This window comes from Chlorocebus sabaeus, chromosome 14, assembly GCF_047675955.1.
Source record: "Chlorocebus sabaeus isolate Y175 chromosome 14, mChlSab1.0.hap1, whole genome shotgun sequence".
In the NCBI taxonomy this organism is placed as follows: Eukaryota; Metazoa; Chordata; class Mammalia; order Primates; family Cercopithecidae; genus Chlorocebus; species Chlorocebus sabaeus.
Window position 1 is genome coordinate 72,873,350 of NC_132917.1, and position 17,433 is coordinate 72,890,782.

Below are 17,433 nucleotides of genomic sequence, written 5' to 3' on the forward strand. Positions count from 1 at the left end.
ATCTCTGGCAGAAGATGATCCCCTTTGGGGCTCTAACTTTCTTACCTATGAAAGTGAAGGGGTTGACCTCAGTGTAAAATTCTACTTCCAAATTCTGGGTAGTTGGTGTCAAGTCAACAGAGACAGTCTTGTCTGTAATGGGATCCCATCTGCCAAGAAGTATCCCAGAAAACTGAGGACCTCCTCCTAGTTGGGGCCCCCAGTTAGAAGCAAAACCAGATGGAGGAAGCCGAGCCTAGCAGGGGTGGGGACAGGACAGGGGGTGGGTGAAGAGTACATGTGCTCATATGTGTACACGTATGCATGGCTGACTGCCTCCTACCACCAGAGGAAGTTAATAAAGTTGTTCACTGTTTGGAGCCCAGCACGTCATCCCCTGATCTGGAGTCTACTGAACACGGTGTCTTATGGACTACATGTCTTCTCCTCTGAATCCCCACTTACCCCCCTTGAACTGTGCTTGGACCACCAGGAACATTGTAAGATACAGCCCAATGGAACTCACTGCATTTACCTGACAACTGCTGTCCAGGACACGGCCCGTGACACCACAGGGTTCCCTTTATAATCCTCTTGGGGAAAGTATTTTCCAGTCTCAGGATCAGAAGCTGTGCCTCTGAGTAACTGGTGTGCATGCGCCTTGCAGACACTGGGCCATTTAACTGAGTCTCTTTGCACCGTCCAGAAACTCAGGCCAGCTCTCCATAGCCACATTTGCCAAGTGTACAGACCCACACTGCCTGGATTCTGTGCCCAAACCTCACTTCTGGCTTCATTTTATCTTCCCTTCCCTTTGTCTCATTTTCATCTTCACTTCTTTTATCTTTAGTGGCAAGCATTTTTAAAAGTGACATCAAGTCTTTTCCAGAACAAACCAGAACTCTAAACTAAACTAGTATTTGGGCTATGTACCACACACATACACACTGCCCATGGCTCTGTGACCAGCGAGCTTTTTACTTTGTTAGACAATCCCCACTTCCCATCCCAATCTCCTGCCCTAACATGGGTCTGGGGTCCATGCTGGCACCTCTGACTGCTATAAGTCTCCTCACTCTTTCTTAAAGAGATGGATTGACTGATTGATTTTGCCAAGCATTTCACTTACCATAATCCTCATACTAACCCTGGGGATCAAACCAGAGATTACTTTTGATATTTTACAAACGAGACAACTGAGGCTTAGAGAAATTCAGTAATCTGTCCATAGCTTCACAGCAAGCTAGAGAATCAGGTCTCCTGGTTCCTGGCTTGGGGGCCCTGACTCTGATTTTAGGGTGCTCCTTCTCCAGCTCATCCCCCTGAGCACAGAAAGAGGGGGGATCCAGTCAGCACTCCACATCCATTTATGGGGAGCTGCTTCTACATACCAAGTTCCTTGCTGCTCCTAATGGAGAAAGTCAGAGGAAAGGAATGAGTACATGCGTGTGCACGCACACTCACACCACACACACACACACCACACACACTCCTTACCCACAATAAAAACAAAAACCAGACAAGAAAATGGAGGCTAACATCCTTTATAACACCTAGGCTTGAAAATGACAAGATGGTTTAATGAGGTATTTGGATATGTGTAAAGTTGATAAATTTTAACATCCAAAGAGAAGTTCAGGAAGGGAGGGGTGAGTGTGTCCCGGCTATCTAACAAAGGCGGAGGTAGGAGTGAGCTGAGGGGGTGCAGACACAGGAACAGGCACAGCCGAGACAGCGGAGAGACTGGTCTGACTGCAGAGGAGGTCTGGGAGCCCAGAAGGGAGTGTGGAGAGGGTGAGCTTAGAAGACAGGAGCACAGAGCTGCACCGGCCAAACAGAGCCTTAGGGGGCCATGTGAGGCTAAGGCAGGGGAGCAGGGATCCTGCCCTCCAGGTCCTCACAGTCAGGCAGGGACCAAAAGCACGAGGATGCCAGCCCCATTCCCTATTAGGCAAAACGCAGCACCATCTGCACAATCCCAGGAGCAAGAGCAGATATTTTATAACTTCCTTTTTTCTTTTTAAGTCTAAATTAAAAATAAATGTTCCCTTCAGCTCTCAGATGTATATCTCTGGTGCAACCTGCCCACATTCCCTCCCGCTGCCCTTTCCAGAACATGGCAGGGGAAAGGAAGAAAGAGATGGATAGAGAGAGGGAGCCAGTCCACCCAGCTTCAATGCCAGTGGATTGCACCTCTTCCAAGAGGGAAACGATTCAGGCGTGGCCACGCAGACGGGTGGAGAGCGCCCAGAATGTGGCTGGTACCAAGGAAAGTGGAAGGAGAGGGAAACAGGAGCCAACAGCTAGGATTTCTAGCCCAGCCTCCACCCTATCGCGCTGCAGGACCTTGGCCAAATCACACATCCTATCTCTGCTCCCATTTATAGTTCATAACATGGCTGAAGTCCCCTCTGCCGCTCCAGCCCCCTGGCAGCTGTGCTCTCTGCACATCCGTCTGTACCTTTGCTGTTCCCCTTCCTCTTGGGTGTCCTACCACAGACCTAGTGATTAATGCTCAGGCTCTGGTCGTCAAATGCTGGTGCCAGCATTTACCAGCTATGTGACCACAGGCAAGTCACTGGAGCTCTTTGTGCCTCTGTTTCTTCGGCTGCTAAGTGAAGGACAATCCCAGTACCTCTCAGGATGGTTATGAGAGGAAGTAAGGTGTGGAGGAAATTCAGCTCAGCATGCAGCCTGCAGCAAGCGCTCCCTGGATGCCGGTTGCCAGTGCCATTCCTCTCCTCCCATGTAGTTCTTTCCTGGACTTTGCTGGTTTCTTCCTCTGAGCTCCAAAGTCAGCATTACACCACTGAACATCATCTCATCTCCATCCGTCTTGGAATACAAGTCTTATCCCTCAGAGAACAGAGCTGCGGAAGGCAAAATTGGGGCTTTTCCCTCTTCCTCTGATGCCCCCCATGGCATTCAGCACAAAGCTGGGCTCACACCCCAGGCTGGAAGAACACTGCTCATCATTACATAATTATTGACCAGGGAAAGATCTCTGCTGGACTGGGACAATGCACTCCTGACTACTTTTATTAAGTCCTAATTGCAGGGGGGTTGGGGTAGGAGACTGAGTCTTTGGTCCAGATTATTTTCCACTCCCTCTATCCATACCCTCACCACAGCCTCATCACAGAAGGAATTTATTTCCTCACTTTTTGGCTCTGCTTGGTCATCTAACTTGCTCTGGCTGACAGCACATGGGAGGACGGACGTGGCAGTGCGTCAGTTCTGAGCCCTGGCTCAGAGGCCTCATGCCTTCCTGCTTGTCCTCCTAAGCATCTAAGGTTGCCACAAGAAGACATCCCTGAAAAATCCCTGGTACAAGGAGGAGGAGAGACAGGAGGGCACAGTCTATCCCAGGTCAGGTCACCTTCAGTTGACCATGGTGAGATGCAGAACTGCCTCAGTCAAGCTCTGCCTAGACCGGGCAAACCCCAGTCAACTGCAGATCCCTAAGAATGAATGCTTACAGGCACAGTGGCTCACACCTGTAATCCCAGCACTTTGGGAGGCCAAGGCAGGCAGATCACCTGAGGTCAGGAGTTCAAGACCAGCCTGGCCAACATGGCAAAACCTCATCTCTAGTAAAAATGCAAAAACTAGCTGAGGGTGGTGGCAGGTGACTGTAATCCCAGCTACTTGGGAGGCGGAGGCACAAGAACTGCTTAAACCCAGGAGGCGGAGGTTGCAGTGAGCCGAGATCGCACCACTGCACTCCAGCCTGGGCGACAGAGCCCAAAGAGTGAGATTATCTCAAAAAAAAAAAAAAGAAAAGGAATGCTCACAGATGCCACTGAAGTGTTGTGGATGTTTTCTATATGACACTATGGTAGCAACAGCTAGCTAATACATGACTTACTACATATGCAGAGTGACTATGCTGTTCTTTCTAGTCCAAAATTCTGTACCATTATGAATATGCCTTGAATTAAGTCTTCACCAGGGATGTTGGTTCCTAAGCAGCCTTGCTTATCAAACCCACCCAACCCAGGGGCCATCAGCCCAATTCTAGGGATGCCCTGACAGGCCCAGGAAGAGGGGCAGTTTGTGCTTGAGCCTAGTCTCAAGACAGAGTGAGGAATGGGGCCAATGGCACCCATATGGTAACTTGCTACAAGAAAAATCACATCTTCACTTTGGGCCTCCTCCTTCAGAGTATTCTAACTGCTGCAGAGAGATGAGGTCTCAATCTGGGAGAGAGGCACCCCCAAATATCTCAATCTGCTTGGCCAGAAGTGGGACATGAACAGCTGAAGATAAAGGCAAGGAGGGGTAAGGCCACTGCCACAGTTCTGTGTACCATGATATCAGGGCTCAGAACTGAGCAAGCCCCCGCCCCTTGGCCACCTCCCATACAAAACTGACTCAAACTACAGGAGAAAGGTTTTTTTAAAAGCGTGGGAAATCTGGAGAGGAAATGAGGTATGCGTCAAAACAATTGGGCGGTAAAACTGAAGCCAGGGGAAGACTACGGGGTACAGAACTGTCCTGTTCGCCAAGATAACAGTGGAAATAATCATCCCTCTCACCCTTCACCCCGTTTCTACTTGGCTAATCCCTCCTTCCTCATCCTTCAGGTTTTAGTTTAAGCATCACTTCCTCCAGGATGTCTCCTCTGACCCTCACAGTGAGGTAAGGTCTGTCACGCGCTCCCCGGCACCCTGCATGCCTTCTCGGTACCATTCATCTCAGCAGCAAAAAAGTGTCTACCTCGAGAGCTTCCATAAGCTCAGAGGAGGCCCCTTGACGCTGCCTCCCCACATACCTGGGAGCCTCCCAGGTAGAGCAAGTGTCTTTACATCTCATCCCTTTCCACCACAGACTTGCTCAACTCCATAAATGTCCCTCTTTGTTACTGACAGATCCACCATGGGCCCCAGTACCCCAATACCCAACAGATGTCCTGTTGTTTCCTTCTACTTTGTCTCTATCTTCTGATTTGTGTGACTAATGATCTGAAAGTTATACTTCAGTGTATAAGGGGTGTTGCTACTTAAAGGATGCCAGCCAGTTAAAGAAAATCTCTCTGTCAAATGAATGTTCACCCCGGACCGGCCAATTCTAGCTTCACTGGAGCGACACCTCCTGTGTGGTGAGCTAGGTCAACATGGCTGGGGTCTGGTAATGCTGGAGAAAAGCCAGGGAGAACACTGGGATTGGGATTTAAATGTGCAAAAAAGCAGAGGAGGGATGAGGAGGCTTGGGAGATGTCAGGAGGGCCCTGGGACACACCCCTGGAGATGAAGTGGCCAACACCAGCATCTTCTGATACTTGGAGTCTCTAAGTCCATGTGATCATCTGTGCGTTAAAATGAAACAGTGCAAAGTACAGAGTTCAAGCTCTTAATGTCTCAAGACAGAAATCGGATTTAGACTTAACCTAAGGCCACCAGATCCAATGACTAGGTGATCGTGGTCTGCCCTCCTTAGCACCCTGGGCTGGAAATGAGGCTTTTGGTCCCTGAGTTTTGAGAGTCCGACATGACAGGGAGGGGAGGGGAGGGGAGGGGAAAGGAGAGAAGGGGAGGGGAGGGGAGGGGAACAGCACTTTGGGGAGCTCAGGACTGAGGGAGGCACGAATGCTCTCTGGGAGAGCCCCAGGCCCATGAGGGAAACCCAGGCCCTGGCATCTGAGGCATTCCACAGCAAACAAGGGAAGAGGGCGCAGGAGCAGAGGGGAAATGGAGAGGGCAGGCAGGACGAGGGACGGACCACCAGGGCCAAGCCTGGCTCTGCCTCTCCCCGGCCACGTGCACGGAAGTGGCAGTGCTGTGCTCAGGGGAAACCTGGGAAGGGAGAGGCCATGGATAAGAAGCCACCACGCTGGCGGGTTTTTTCTGGAAAGATACCTGAAGAAAGGGAGCGATGAACGGCAGAGCCTCAGGGACAGCCTCAGTGCACCGGCATAGCCGCGGTGCTTATGTATAAATTGGGATCTCTTTGCCACACACCGAAGGGGGAAAAAGTTCCCATCTTCAAATGTTAAGCTTAAAATAAGACACTACATGGTTGCCAGTGGATCTGTGAAATCTGCTGACTAAACTGGCACCAGCCTCTGGGAGAAAACCAGCTCGTTTCTCCTGAGCTCTGGGGGGTGAGCAGGGTAGGGCGAGGTGACTCCCGGGCAAAGTGGGAACAGCGTCGGGGTCAAGCCGGGGATGTGCACCTGGGCAGAAGGCAGCCTCACTGTGGTTTCCAGAAGCTTCTCAGTTGAGGCACCTGCCAGCCTTACTCGCCCCTTCCCTTCATCACTCAGGGACCCAGTTCCTAGCACATTCGCTGGCACCCTCGTTTCTATTTTGGTAAGCATTTTTAGTGGCTTCTGCATGCGTATATTTTCTTAACCACTCCATCAGACCAGGGGCTTTCCTAAGGTGTGGACTGGAACTTTCACTCCCCTTCAGACCAGGCATTTGCTTAAATGTTCAGTGCTACTAGGCGACAGCAAGGCCTTGGAGGAGCTGATGGAGCTGCAGAAAGCGCTGGAGCAGCCAGCATGCTCCCTCCACACAAGACGAGGCAGTGGCCCAGGGGTGGGGAGGAATGGGGACAGACCACGTTGCTTGTCCATGTGAAAGTGCCAAGGTGGAAGGCCACAGGTTTTTCAAATCCAATGGTTCCTCTGGAGACCCAGCCTCTGGCTTGACTGTTCTGAACTCCAGGATACAGATATTTGGGGCTAGGAAGTGGGGATAGGTGAGCATCGTCATTTCGGTTCTGGCTGCCTCATAGAGCTGCTGGGAGGTATCCCAGGCCATGCTCCCCATTTTGCCTCCATCAAGTATTCACACAGGATCTTGGAGGCCAGGGCATCCTCTTCTCACACCACATGCACGTATTCATAGAGGGATGCTTGCTCCAGCCTGGAAAAGGATTGGTCCTGATAGGACATTCATACATCTGCTTCAGCAATGAATGGCATGCGAGTGGATCAGCATCCAAGTCCCCCACCTGCCTACAGGGCCATAGTGACCCTGCAATGATGGGCTTGTCTTGGGTACGGTGAGGAGAGAGTGGAAATGTATGGCATGAGCCTCAGTAACCCATTGTGAATCGAAGACAGTGATGGCATCTACTGAGTTAGCCAGTTCTTCCCATTTGATGGCAGCTGGTAATTGTGTAAGACTCCATTTGGCTTCTCAGGGAAAAATGAGCCCCACATTCAACTTTTGCCATTTCAAATATCCACTTACCCAGTTTAACAAAGAGATGATGCCACTAAATGGTATATCTTTTAAAGTGTTGATGGAATATTTATAGAAGTTATTATGGCATTCTTGTTTGCCTACCTATCACCATTCTTCCCTTCTTTCTTACTAATAGAATCCTTATATAATTGGGGATCAACTATATACCCAGCTAAATTCTAAATGAAATGTAAGCAGAACTGTTGCATGGAAATTCCAAAAAGGCTCCTTAAAGAGAGGCTGTATCTTAAAGATAAGCTTTATCTTGGGAGATACAGCCTACTATTCTTCTTTTCTTTCTCCTCTCTGGAATGTGAATGTGATGGCTGGAACTCCAGCAGCCATCTCGGGCTATGGGGTGACTTTTTACAATAGAAGCCAGTACTGAAAATGGAAGTCTGGGTTCCTTATGATACTGTGGGGGTCCTGCCTATCTCCAAACTTCTTTGACATGAGAGAGAAATAAACTATTTTGTTTAAGCCATTGTTATTTTGGACTTTGTTACATGCAGATGACCCTGATCCTAAGTGGCATATTCAGATACCATGCTACAAAGAAAACCACAATAAATCCCAACTGGCAAAACTGTAGAGGTCACTCTCTCTGAAAATAAGACAAGCTAGAACATAACAAAAGAACACATTTTTTAAAACCCAACCACTTAGAATTTAAAATGTGTTCTTCTAATTGACTAAAGAGGATTTGAAATTATAATTTCAAGCTTATTTAGAAAATAACAACATAAGATCACTATATATGAAAACATATCAGATATAGCCATGTTTTAGATATATTCAGAGGCAAATTCACAGCACTAAACACTTTCATTAGAAGGAAAATAAATAAACTAAACATTCAAGGCAAAAAGTAAGAAAACCAACCACAAACAAAGAAAAGAGGGAAAAAGGGATATTATAAAAACAAAAGCATAAATGAATACTTAGAATATAGAATTGATAAATACATCCAAGAGCTGATTCCAAGACATAGCTTTCACAAATCTAGTTATTTTATCTTTATTTAATTTATGTATTTATTTTGAGACAGGGTCTCACTGCGCCACCCTGGCTAAAGTGCAGTGGCACAATCAAAACTCACTGGAGCCTCAAACTCCTCAGCTCAAGTAATCCTCCCACCTCAGCCTCCCGAGTAACGGGGACCACAGGCGCACACCACCATGCCTGGCTAATTTTTTAACTTTTTTGTAGAGATGAGATCTCCCTATGTTGCTCAGACTGGTCTCAGACTCCTGGGCTCAAGCAATCCTCCCACCTTGGCCTCCCAAAGTACTGGGATTACACACGTGAGCCACCACTCCTGGCCTCAGTTATTTTAATAAAGGAGATGGAGGTGAGGAGTGGAAAAAGACTCAAAATCAATCAAAAGACAGATCATTATATTTAAAGACATCAATATTTAAAAGTTTTCTATAACAAAGACACCAGAGAATAAGGGATAAACAGCTGGAGAAGAGACTTGCCATATATATAACCCAAAGGATTAATGTCCAAAATATATAAAGAGCTCTTACAAATCAACTAGAAAAATATGGCCCATGGAAGAATGGACAAAGAGTGTGAACAGGTAATTCAGAGAAGAGGGAATACCAATTGCCAATAAATAAATTTAAAAAGCACCAACATCTTTTCGGTGTTTATGGAAATAAAAATTAAAAGCATAATGAGAACCTACCCCTTCCCCCATCAGACTGGCAAAAACATTAAAAAGATGAATGAATACTAGTGTTATGAAAGCATGGGGAAATATAGTCTTTTTGAAGGGAAATTCAGCCATATCTATTAAAGATGTAAATGTGCGTAGCTTTTTAAGCAGCAAATTCACTTTCTGGAAGTGCCCTTTAGAAACCCTTATCCTTGTGCAAAAAAATGGCTTTACAAAGATTTTTCCTAGCACAATCGTTTCTAACAGCAAATAATCGGAAATAACCTCAACCCATCACACTGGAAGAGACGGTGCCATTCAGCAGAGAAAACAAACAAATAAATAAATGAAGCCAATCATTATGGAGGCAAACTGCTAAGTGTCATAAGCTAACCATAGATACATACGTATATTGTTATCTTTTTAATGGAAAAATCCACAAAACAAAAAAAATTTTAAAAGACTTAAATGTATGCAGATATCTAGAAAAAGCCTAGAGGCACACACCAAACTTCCTACAGGGGTTACTCTGGGCAGAAATTCAGGGTTGAGGAGCATCACAAGGACCTCTACTTTTGTTTGTATTGTTTAAATTCCGAGCCGAGAGAACATTCATGTATTACTTGTATAACTTTAAAAATATTCTTTATAAAACATTCTTGGTGGTATTTTTGAATCCCAAGGAACATATTCATGTATTACTTGTATAATTTTATAAAATATACAGAGAAGATTTTTTTTTAAATCCTAGGAGATATTTCTGAACTCCAAAGATAAAGAGAAAAAATACCAAACGATTCTAGGGGAAGGGGGAAGTTTACCTAGAAAGGAAAAGAAAATCAGGCCAACTATTGTTCATGTATGAAAGGGAAAAAAAAGATCTCCAGATATGCAAAGATTCAGAAAGGCATATTGCCCCTGTATTCTGAATATTGTTCAAAAAGGTATTCTAGCCAAACACACACACACACACACACACACACACACACAGCCTAAATAATTGTGAAGTATAATACAGGTGTTAAGAAAGGCTTTATAAATCTGATGACATTCCAGATGATTTCCAAAAACTTGGCAGGTGTGTGGAGGGAGGTAAAATGATCAAGTAGAGAGTAGAGTGAAATTACACGCTACAAGTCTCTTCCTATGTGGGTAGCGTTAGGGAAGTCATACTTATTATTTGACTCTTGATTATAAAGTATACATAATGTAACCTCTCTGTACTATAAAATATTACAGATGAATGGTAAGTAGAGAAAATTAGGATGTTCCCCTTCTAAACTAAAGAAACTAAAGGACCTTTTCTCTACTATAAATCAGGAAAAGAAGTGGAAACACAAACAAAGCTTAATAAAAAGCTAACAGCAACAACAAAACCCATTTGACAGCTGGGCTATGCAGTCATCATCATCAGTGGCAGAATAAATACAAAAGGGCTCCATTTCTCATTAAAATTAAAGGCAGTGCTTCTCAAACTGGGTTAAATGTAAGTAGCCTTTTTACGCAGCGAAAGTAGAATTCAGCTATATTTTGTCCAAAAGAGTTGTGTAACACAAAATAGCACAGAAATTAAATGACTCTGACATAAAGGTATAGGCAATGATACATAATACAAGTCAATTAAGCAAAACAGGAATAAAAAATATTAAGAGAAGTAAAATTCAAGGCAAGAATAATCAATGAAACAGGGATATTCTGTGCGTGTGTGTTTGAGAGACACAGATGATATCAAGAAGACAAAACTGAACACACCAAACACCATTGCATCGAAATCTATAAAACAACTGCAAGAAATGCAAAGAAATGAAACACACACTCACACATACACACAATTATGGTGGGAAATTTATAAACCTTTTTCAGAATATTTCAGAACAATGTAGTAGTTTCAGGGCAACAACATAAAAATAGAGATGTGAATAATACCTCTCTTGATATATTTATATATTTTTAAATATATATATAAAATGAAATCTTTCAAGGATACAGAAAAGTCTAGAGGATAACGAGCATCCATATATGTCCAATCTTATTTCGTCAATTTTTTTGTGAAGATGTTTTTAAGAGATGAAACACTATAAATGCAAACGAAGCACCCCCTGTTCTCCTGCTAAATTTCATTGCTTTCTCTCCCCAGAGGTAAACAGTATCACGAAGCCGGTGCTAATTGTTCCTATGAATGTTTTTAAGGATGCATTAAAAATGTACTCATAAACTATATATAATATTGCTTTGCATATCTTTTAACATTATATAAATGACAGAGAGCATTACTACTCTGCTACTATTTTTTCATTCAACATTGTTTTTGAAATTTATCCATATTCATAAATGTCGCCCTTGCTCATTGTTTTCTTTCCTGTGTTAAGTATTCCACTGCGTGACTAAGCCATGACTGATTCATTTTCTTGTTGATGGAATTTCAGCAGTTTCCAATTTTTTGCTATCATAAACATTGCTGCAAATATTTTCTTTTCATATTTAAATGTCCTTTGGTGTATAAGGTGATGTAGAGATCTGATTTTCTTTCTTTTCCACATAGGTAGCCAGCTGTCTCAGCACCATATTATCAGATGGTTTGTTCTTCTTCTCCACTGATTTGTAATGCCACCTTAGTCAAATCTTAAGTTTCCATATAGGCATGTCTCCAGGTTCTCCATTCTGTTCCATTGACATATTTGCTTATCACTGTATCAAAACCAAGTTGTCTTATAATATTTGGTAGGGTGAGTCCTCTCCCACCACCTCATTCTTGAAAATTGTCTTCGCTATTCTTATCCCTTAGCTTGTATTCATGTAACTTTTCATAGGAACCTGTCAAGTTCCATAACAAATCCTGCTGAGATTATGACTGAAATTACATTGAATATAGATTTTAATTTGAAGAAAACAAAATGATACAGCTCTCTACTTCTTTAGCTCTCCAATGTCCTTCAATAAAGTTGTATAGGTTTCTCTGCAAAGGTCTTGAATACTGCTTCTTGAATTTATTTTTATATCCCTTATTGTCTAAAATACTATTGTAAATGATATCTTTTACAAAAATCATATTCTAGATTTTGTTTTAGGTTTACAGGCATACAAATCTTTTTGTATACTTGTCTTACATCCAGAAATCTTTTAAAATAGTTCCAATAGTTTGTCTATTCTCATAAATGTTTTTCTTTCTTTCCAACTCTATAAACAATAATAAACAATAATAACTGTTTATTTTTTTATGTCTTACTGCACTTGCTAGTCTTCCAAGAAAATGTTAGATAGAAGCAACATTATCAGGCATTCTTACCCCGTCCAACACATCAAGAATTTACCTTTGTTTCATCTTTAAGACAGGTGCCTGCTATGGTTGGTTTAAATAAATTTTATAGACACTATCAAGTTAAGAAAGTTCCTTCTAGACCTAATCTGCTCTGTTTTTATCATAATAATTATTACTGTAAATTGAGTTATGTTTTATTTTATCAAATACTTTTTCTGTATCTACTGGGAAAATCATGTTTCTTCTTCAGTTTCTTAGTGTGACGAACTAATATTAATATATTCTCTAATGTTGTATTTGGTAAAAAGCATTTCATTATGTTGTACTTTGATGCATTGCTGGATTCAGTTTGCTATTATTTTATTTCATAATCTTTACATGTAATTTCACAAGTGATATTGGCTTATACTTTTTCGGTCTTATATTTACTTCGGTATTGGTCTCAAAGTGCCTCATTAAATAAACTGGGAAGATTTCCTTTTTTTTCCTCTCTCTTTTTTGTTTTTTTCAATGGAGACGAGGTCTTGCTATGTTGCCCAGGCTGGTCTCAAACTCCTGGGCTCAAGTGATTCCCCTGCCTTGGCCTCTCAAAGTGCTGGGATAAGAGGCGTGAGCCACTATGCCTGGCACTTTTTTCTCTTTTGAAAGCTTTATAAAATTGAAGTCAGCTATTCCTTTGGGTACCTGTAAGATCAGAGCCCAGTGATAATTTTTGGTTTGTTTGTTCTGTGGTACAAATATTTTAAACTGCAAATTAAATTTCCTTTTATTTATAGGTATATTCAGATTTTAAGGCCAGGTATGACAGCTCATGCCTGTAATCCCAACGCTTTGGGAGGCTGAGGCAGGAGGGATCACTTGAGTCCAGTAATTTGAGGCTGCAGTGGGCCATGATCGCATCACTGCACTCCAGCCTGGGAGACGGAGTGATATCTTGTCTCCAAAAAAGGAAAAGAAAAAAAAAAAAAAAGACTCTATATTTCGTCTTTCTAGGCAGTTTTGGTAAGCTGTATTTTCCCAGAAATGTATTCATTTCTTCTAGGTCTTTAAATGTATTGCCTTGAGTTGTTCAATGCATTCAGATCTTTTATTCTGCTACTGCATCTATAATTATTGTACTTCTTATAGCTAATGCTGTTTATTTGTATCTTCTCTCTTTCATCTTGATCAATCTTTCTAGAAATGTCTATTTAATTAGTCTTTCCATAGAACCTAGGAATTTACCCTCAAGATATATTCCAACAATACCATAAGATTATCATTTTGGCATTATTTATGATGGCAAAGTATTACAAATAATCTAATGTAAGAAATTATCTAAATAAATCATGGTATTTCCACTTAGTAGAATACTATACAGCTGTAAAAACGTAATAATGAGGAAGATCTCTATAAATCGATATACAGTGATTTTCAAGATATATCAAGTGGAAGAGCTGGGGCAGTGGCTCATGCCTGTAATCCCAACACTTCGGGAGGCTGAGGTGAGTGGATCACTTGAGGTCAGGAGTTCAAGACTAGCCTGGCCAACATGGCGAAACCCCATCTCTACTAAAAATACAAAAATTAGCCAGGCATCGAGGCACACACCTATAATCCCAGCTATTCAGAAGGCTGAGGCAGGAGAATCACTTCAACCTGGCATCAGAGGCTGCAGTGAGCAGAGATCATGCCACTATGCTCCAGCCTGGGCAACAGACGAGTGAGACTCTGTCTAAAACAAACAAGCAAACAAACAAACAAACCCACAAAAACAGATATATCAAGCGAAAAAAACCATTGTGCAAAAGGGTGTACAGATACTTCTCAACTTATGATGTGGTTACACCTGATAAACCCATCATAAACTGAACATATCAGAAGTTGAAAATGGGCATTTTGTTGATGTGATGGGATGTGGAACACAGAATGCAATATTCAAAAAAACACTGGCAACAGAGTACATTGTAGAATGGGTTGTTTACTCCTGTGATCACATGGCTGACTGGGAACTGCACTGCCCAGCATGGTTAAAGTATCAATCACATATCTCTAGCCTAGGAAAGGATCAAAATTCAAAATTGCAAGTATCGTTTTCAGTGAATGTATACTGCTGTCACATATCATAAAGTCAAATAATTGTAAGTTGAACCATCGTAAGTTAGACACATCTGTATATAGTATACTACATTTTATATAAGAAGAAAGGGGGAAAGCAGATATTTGTATCTGTTTATTCTCACACAAAAAAAACAAGAAGGAGAAGTTGTTTACCTACAGAGGATAGGTGAGGAGGAGGTAGCAGGAATAGGAAGGGGAGTGGAACTTTTATGAGTACATCTTTTTAAATAGCTTGGACTTTTAAACTATTCCTATCTCCTAAATATCAAAAAATAAATTAGTAAGAATGGAGAAACAACTAAAATGGAATGCCAACAGAAATCAGTTAAACCTATAACTGTACATCAAGTAGATAACATAAACACATAAGAAAAAAATTAATTCAGAAACTTTTGAACATGGTACTCTGACTGTGTACTCTCAACAGGATACTTTCTAAGACAAAAAGAACTTCAAAGAAATCTTGGGCTTTAGTTAGTAGTATTTTGAGAGTGATATTGATGTAGCAATTCTGAAAACTCTTATTTGTATGTATAAGATTTGGCAAGTGAGTAAATATACTGTTGGAATCTCATTAGGAGAAGGGAGATTCAAATATGAAATGGGAGAACAAATGAACACTGAGATGTTTGATGGGAATTACAGGTATCAGTATAAACTCATGAATTTTTAAAAGTTGTATCTCCTAGATCTGTCCCCTAAGAATACCGAGAAGCAATGACACTCCAGTAACAATGAGTACACCCAAAATCAAGATCTTGGTTTCTAAGTATCATTTCCTTCTAAAAGGAAATAGGGCTTCTCGGAGAAATCAATTATTCTAGGATGGGGGCGAAGAAAGTACTGTACAGACAAATCTACTGTAATCTCAGCACTTTAGGAGGCTGAGGTGGGAAGACTGCTTTCAGTCAGGAGTTCAAGACAAGCCTGGGCAACATGATGAGACTCCATCTCTACAAAAAAATGTTTGAGAAATTAGCTGGGCATCGTGGCACATGCCTGTTGTCCTAGGTACTTGGGAGGCTGAGGCAAGAGGATCACTTGAGCCCAGGAGTTTGAGGCTCCAGTGAGCCAGGATCCTGCCACTGCACTCCAGCCTGGGTGACAGAGTGAGACAAAATAAAAGAAAAAAGAAAGAAAAAGGAAGGAATGAAGACAGAAAATGAAGGAAAGGAAAGAGGAAAGGAGAAAGGAAAAGAAAAGAAAAAGAGAAAGAGAAAAAAAAAGATGAACCTAGAATATCCTGTTGTGTCAGAGAGTACTGAAGCTCTCAAAGACTGAGGGGGCATGTCAAATAGAGAAACTGCTTTAAGGTTGGGTCAAAAGTGGCCCAATTTGCATATCAAAATAAATAATGACAGGAGTAAATTTTTACCCCTGAATTAAAAAAAAAAACAAAAAACACAAAGACCGTATTAACAGTATCTAAATACTGATAGTTTTAAGAAAACATCAAAGGAAGAGGCAGAAGGGAAACTCAAGAGGATGCCAACTAATTAACACGGAAGGAATAATATCTATGATATCTATAGAAAAATTTGAGACTATGCAAATATTCTGTTCTCAATTAGTTTTTCCCCAATAGTTTTAACATCTGTTGGTCATTCTTGTCTGCTTCCAGTTTTAGACTAATGTGAAAAATGCTACTACAAACATTCACATACAGATCTTTGTGTAAATAAACACATTCATTTATCTTGGATAAATACCTAAAAGTAGGGTTATTTGGTCATATTGTAAGTGCATCTTTAGCTTTATAAGAAACTGCAATACAGTTTAGACACCACCTGCTCTGACCCAGGATCCATTCTCGGATCACACATTGCATTTATTATAGTTGTTACCTGCTTTTAGCTTCTCAGGTCTGTATCCAAGAGGAATGAGGGCATATATCCACTAAAAGACTTGTACAAGCATGTTCAAAACAGCACTATTTGTTGTAAACCCAAAACTAGAAAAACCCAAATGTTCACCAACAGTATGAATAAAGAAACTCTGAAAATTTATGACAATGGAATATTATACAGCAATGAGAAAAGAACAAACGAATGTTACAGACAATATGAGCAAATCTCACAATATGGAGTAAAAGAAGCCACACACAAAAAAGCACATGTTGATGATTCCATTTATATAAAGTTCAATAACAAGCAAAACTAAAATATAAAAGTCAGAAAAGTGATTTCCTGTGGGGGTGGTGATTGGGAAGGACACATGTGAGGTTTCTGAGATGCTGATGATGCTCTGAATCTTTAAGTGAGCTGGCCGAAGTAGCTCAGTTGGGAGGGTGTCAGACTGTTCCTTACCTAAGTGATGTTTACTGAATATGCCTGCTTTTTTTTTTTTTGAGATGGAGTCTCACTCTGTTGCCCAGGCTGAAGTGCAGTGGCACCATCTCGGCTCACTGCAAACTCCGCCTCCCAGGTTCACGCCATTCTCCTGCCTCAGCCTCCCGAGTAGCTGGGACTATAGGCAGCCATCACCACGCCCAGCTAATTTTTTGTATTTTTAGTAGAGACGGAGTTTCACCATGTTAGCCAGGATGGTCTTGATCTCCTGACCTCGTGAACCACCTGCCTCGGCCTCCCAAAGTGCTGGGATTACAGGCGTGAACCACTGCGCCCAGCCCTGGATATGCTTGCTTTTTGAAAATTTACCAAGCTGTACATTTATGATGAATGAACCTTTCTGTATGTTTTATTCCAATAAAAATAAAGGGTAAACATAATCCTGATTATAAAACTGAGCAAAAAGAATGCTGAAAATTCTTTCTGAATTAATTTTAAACTTTGATTTTTCAGAAGGCATGCTTCCACTCCTACTTCCCAAGTTCTTTGAGAAAACTTCCCCATGACTAGCAGGTGCTAATGACAACAGTGGGGACAGAAAACGTGCAGGGAAGAAGGCAATTTTCGACTCCACGCTGGATTTAAGTCATCAGGCTTTTCATGAAAAGAGCTTTGCCAATCGGCATCAAGAGATGCGGTAAGAAATACATATCATTTTATTTGGTAATCTCTCTCCAGGAATTGATTTATCCTAAATCAACAACTCAATTATCTGTGAGCAATAACATAAAGTTAGACATTTAAAATTATTTTTTAGAAAAAGAAATCCTTTGAAGATAACACTTACAATTGGCGTCCCAAAAGGAATGTAACCTGTGAACGAGAAGAAAAGAGGCAGGCCTTATAATCTACCCACATCTCACCTGAGATACCCAGGAGCCTCCGGGT

The 17,433-nt window shown here is 41.9% G+C and overlaps 1 protein-coding gene across 5 annotated transcripts in view; it reads right to left on the minus strand.

Moving 5' to 3' along the window:
- The window catches only part of SFXN5 (sideroflexin 5), a 129,521-nt gene that overhangs the window by 59,525 nt on the left and 52,563 nt on the right, over window positions 1-17,433 (minus strand). For all 5 annotated transcript variants that reach the window (XM_038007103.2, XM_038007100.2, XM_007970241.3 and 2 more), the window contains exon 6: window positions 17,333-17,358. In XM_038007103.2, coding sequence (XP_037863031.1) covers window positions 17,333-17,358 — 26 coding nt within the window. The remainder of the gene's footprint in view (window positions 1-17,332; window positions 17,359-17,433) is intronic.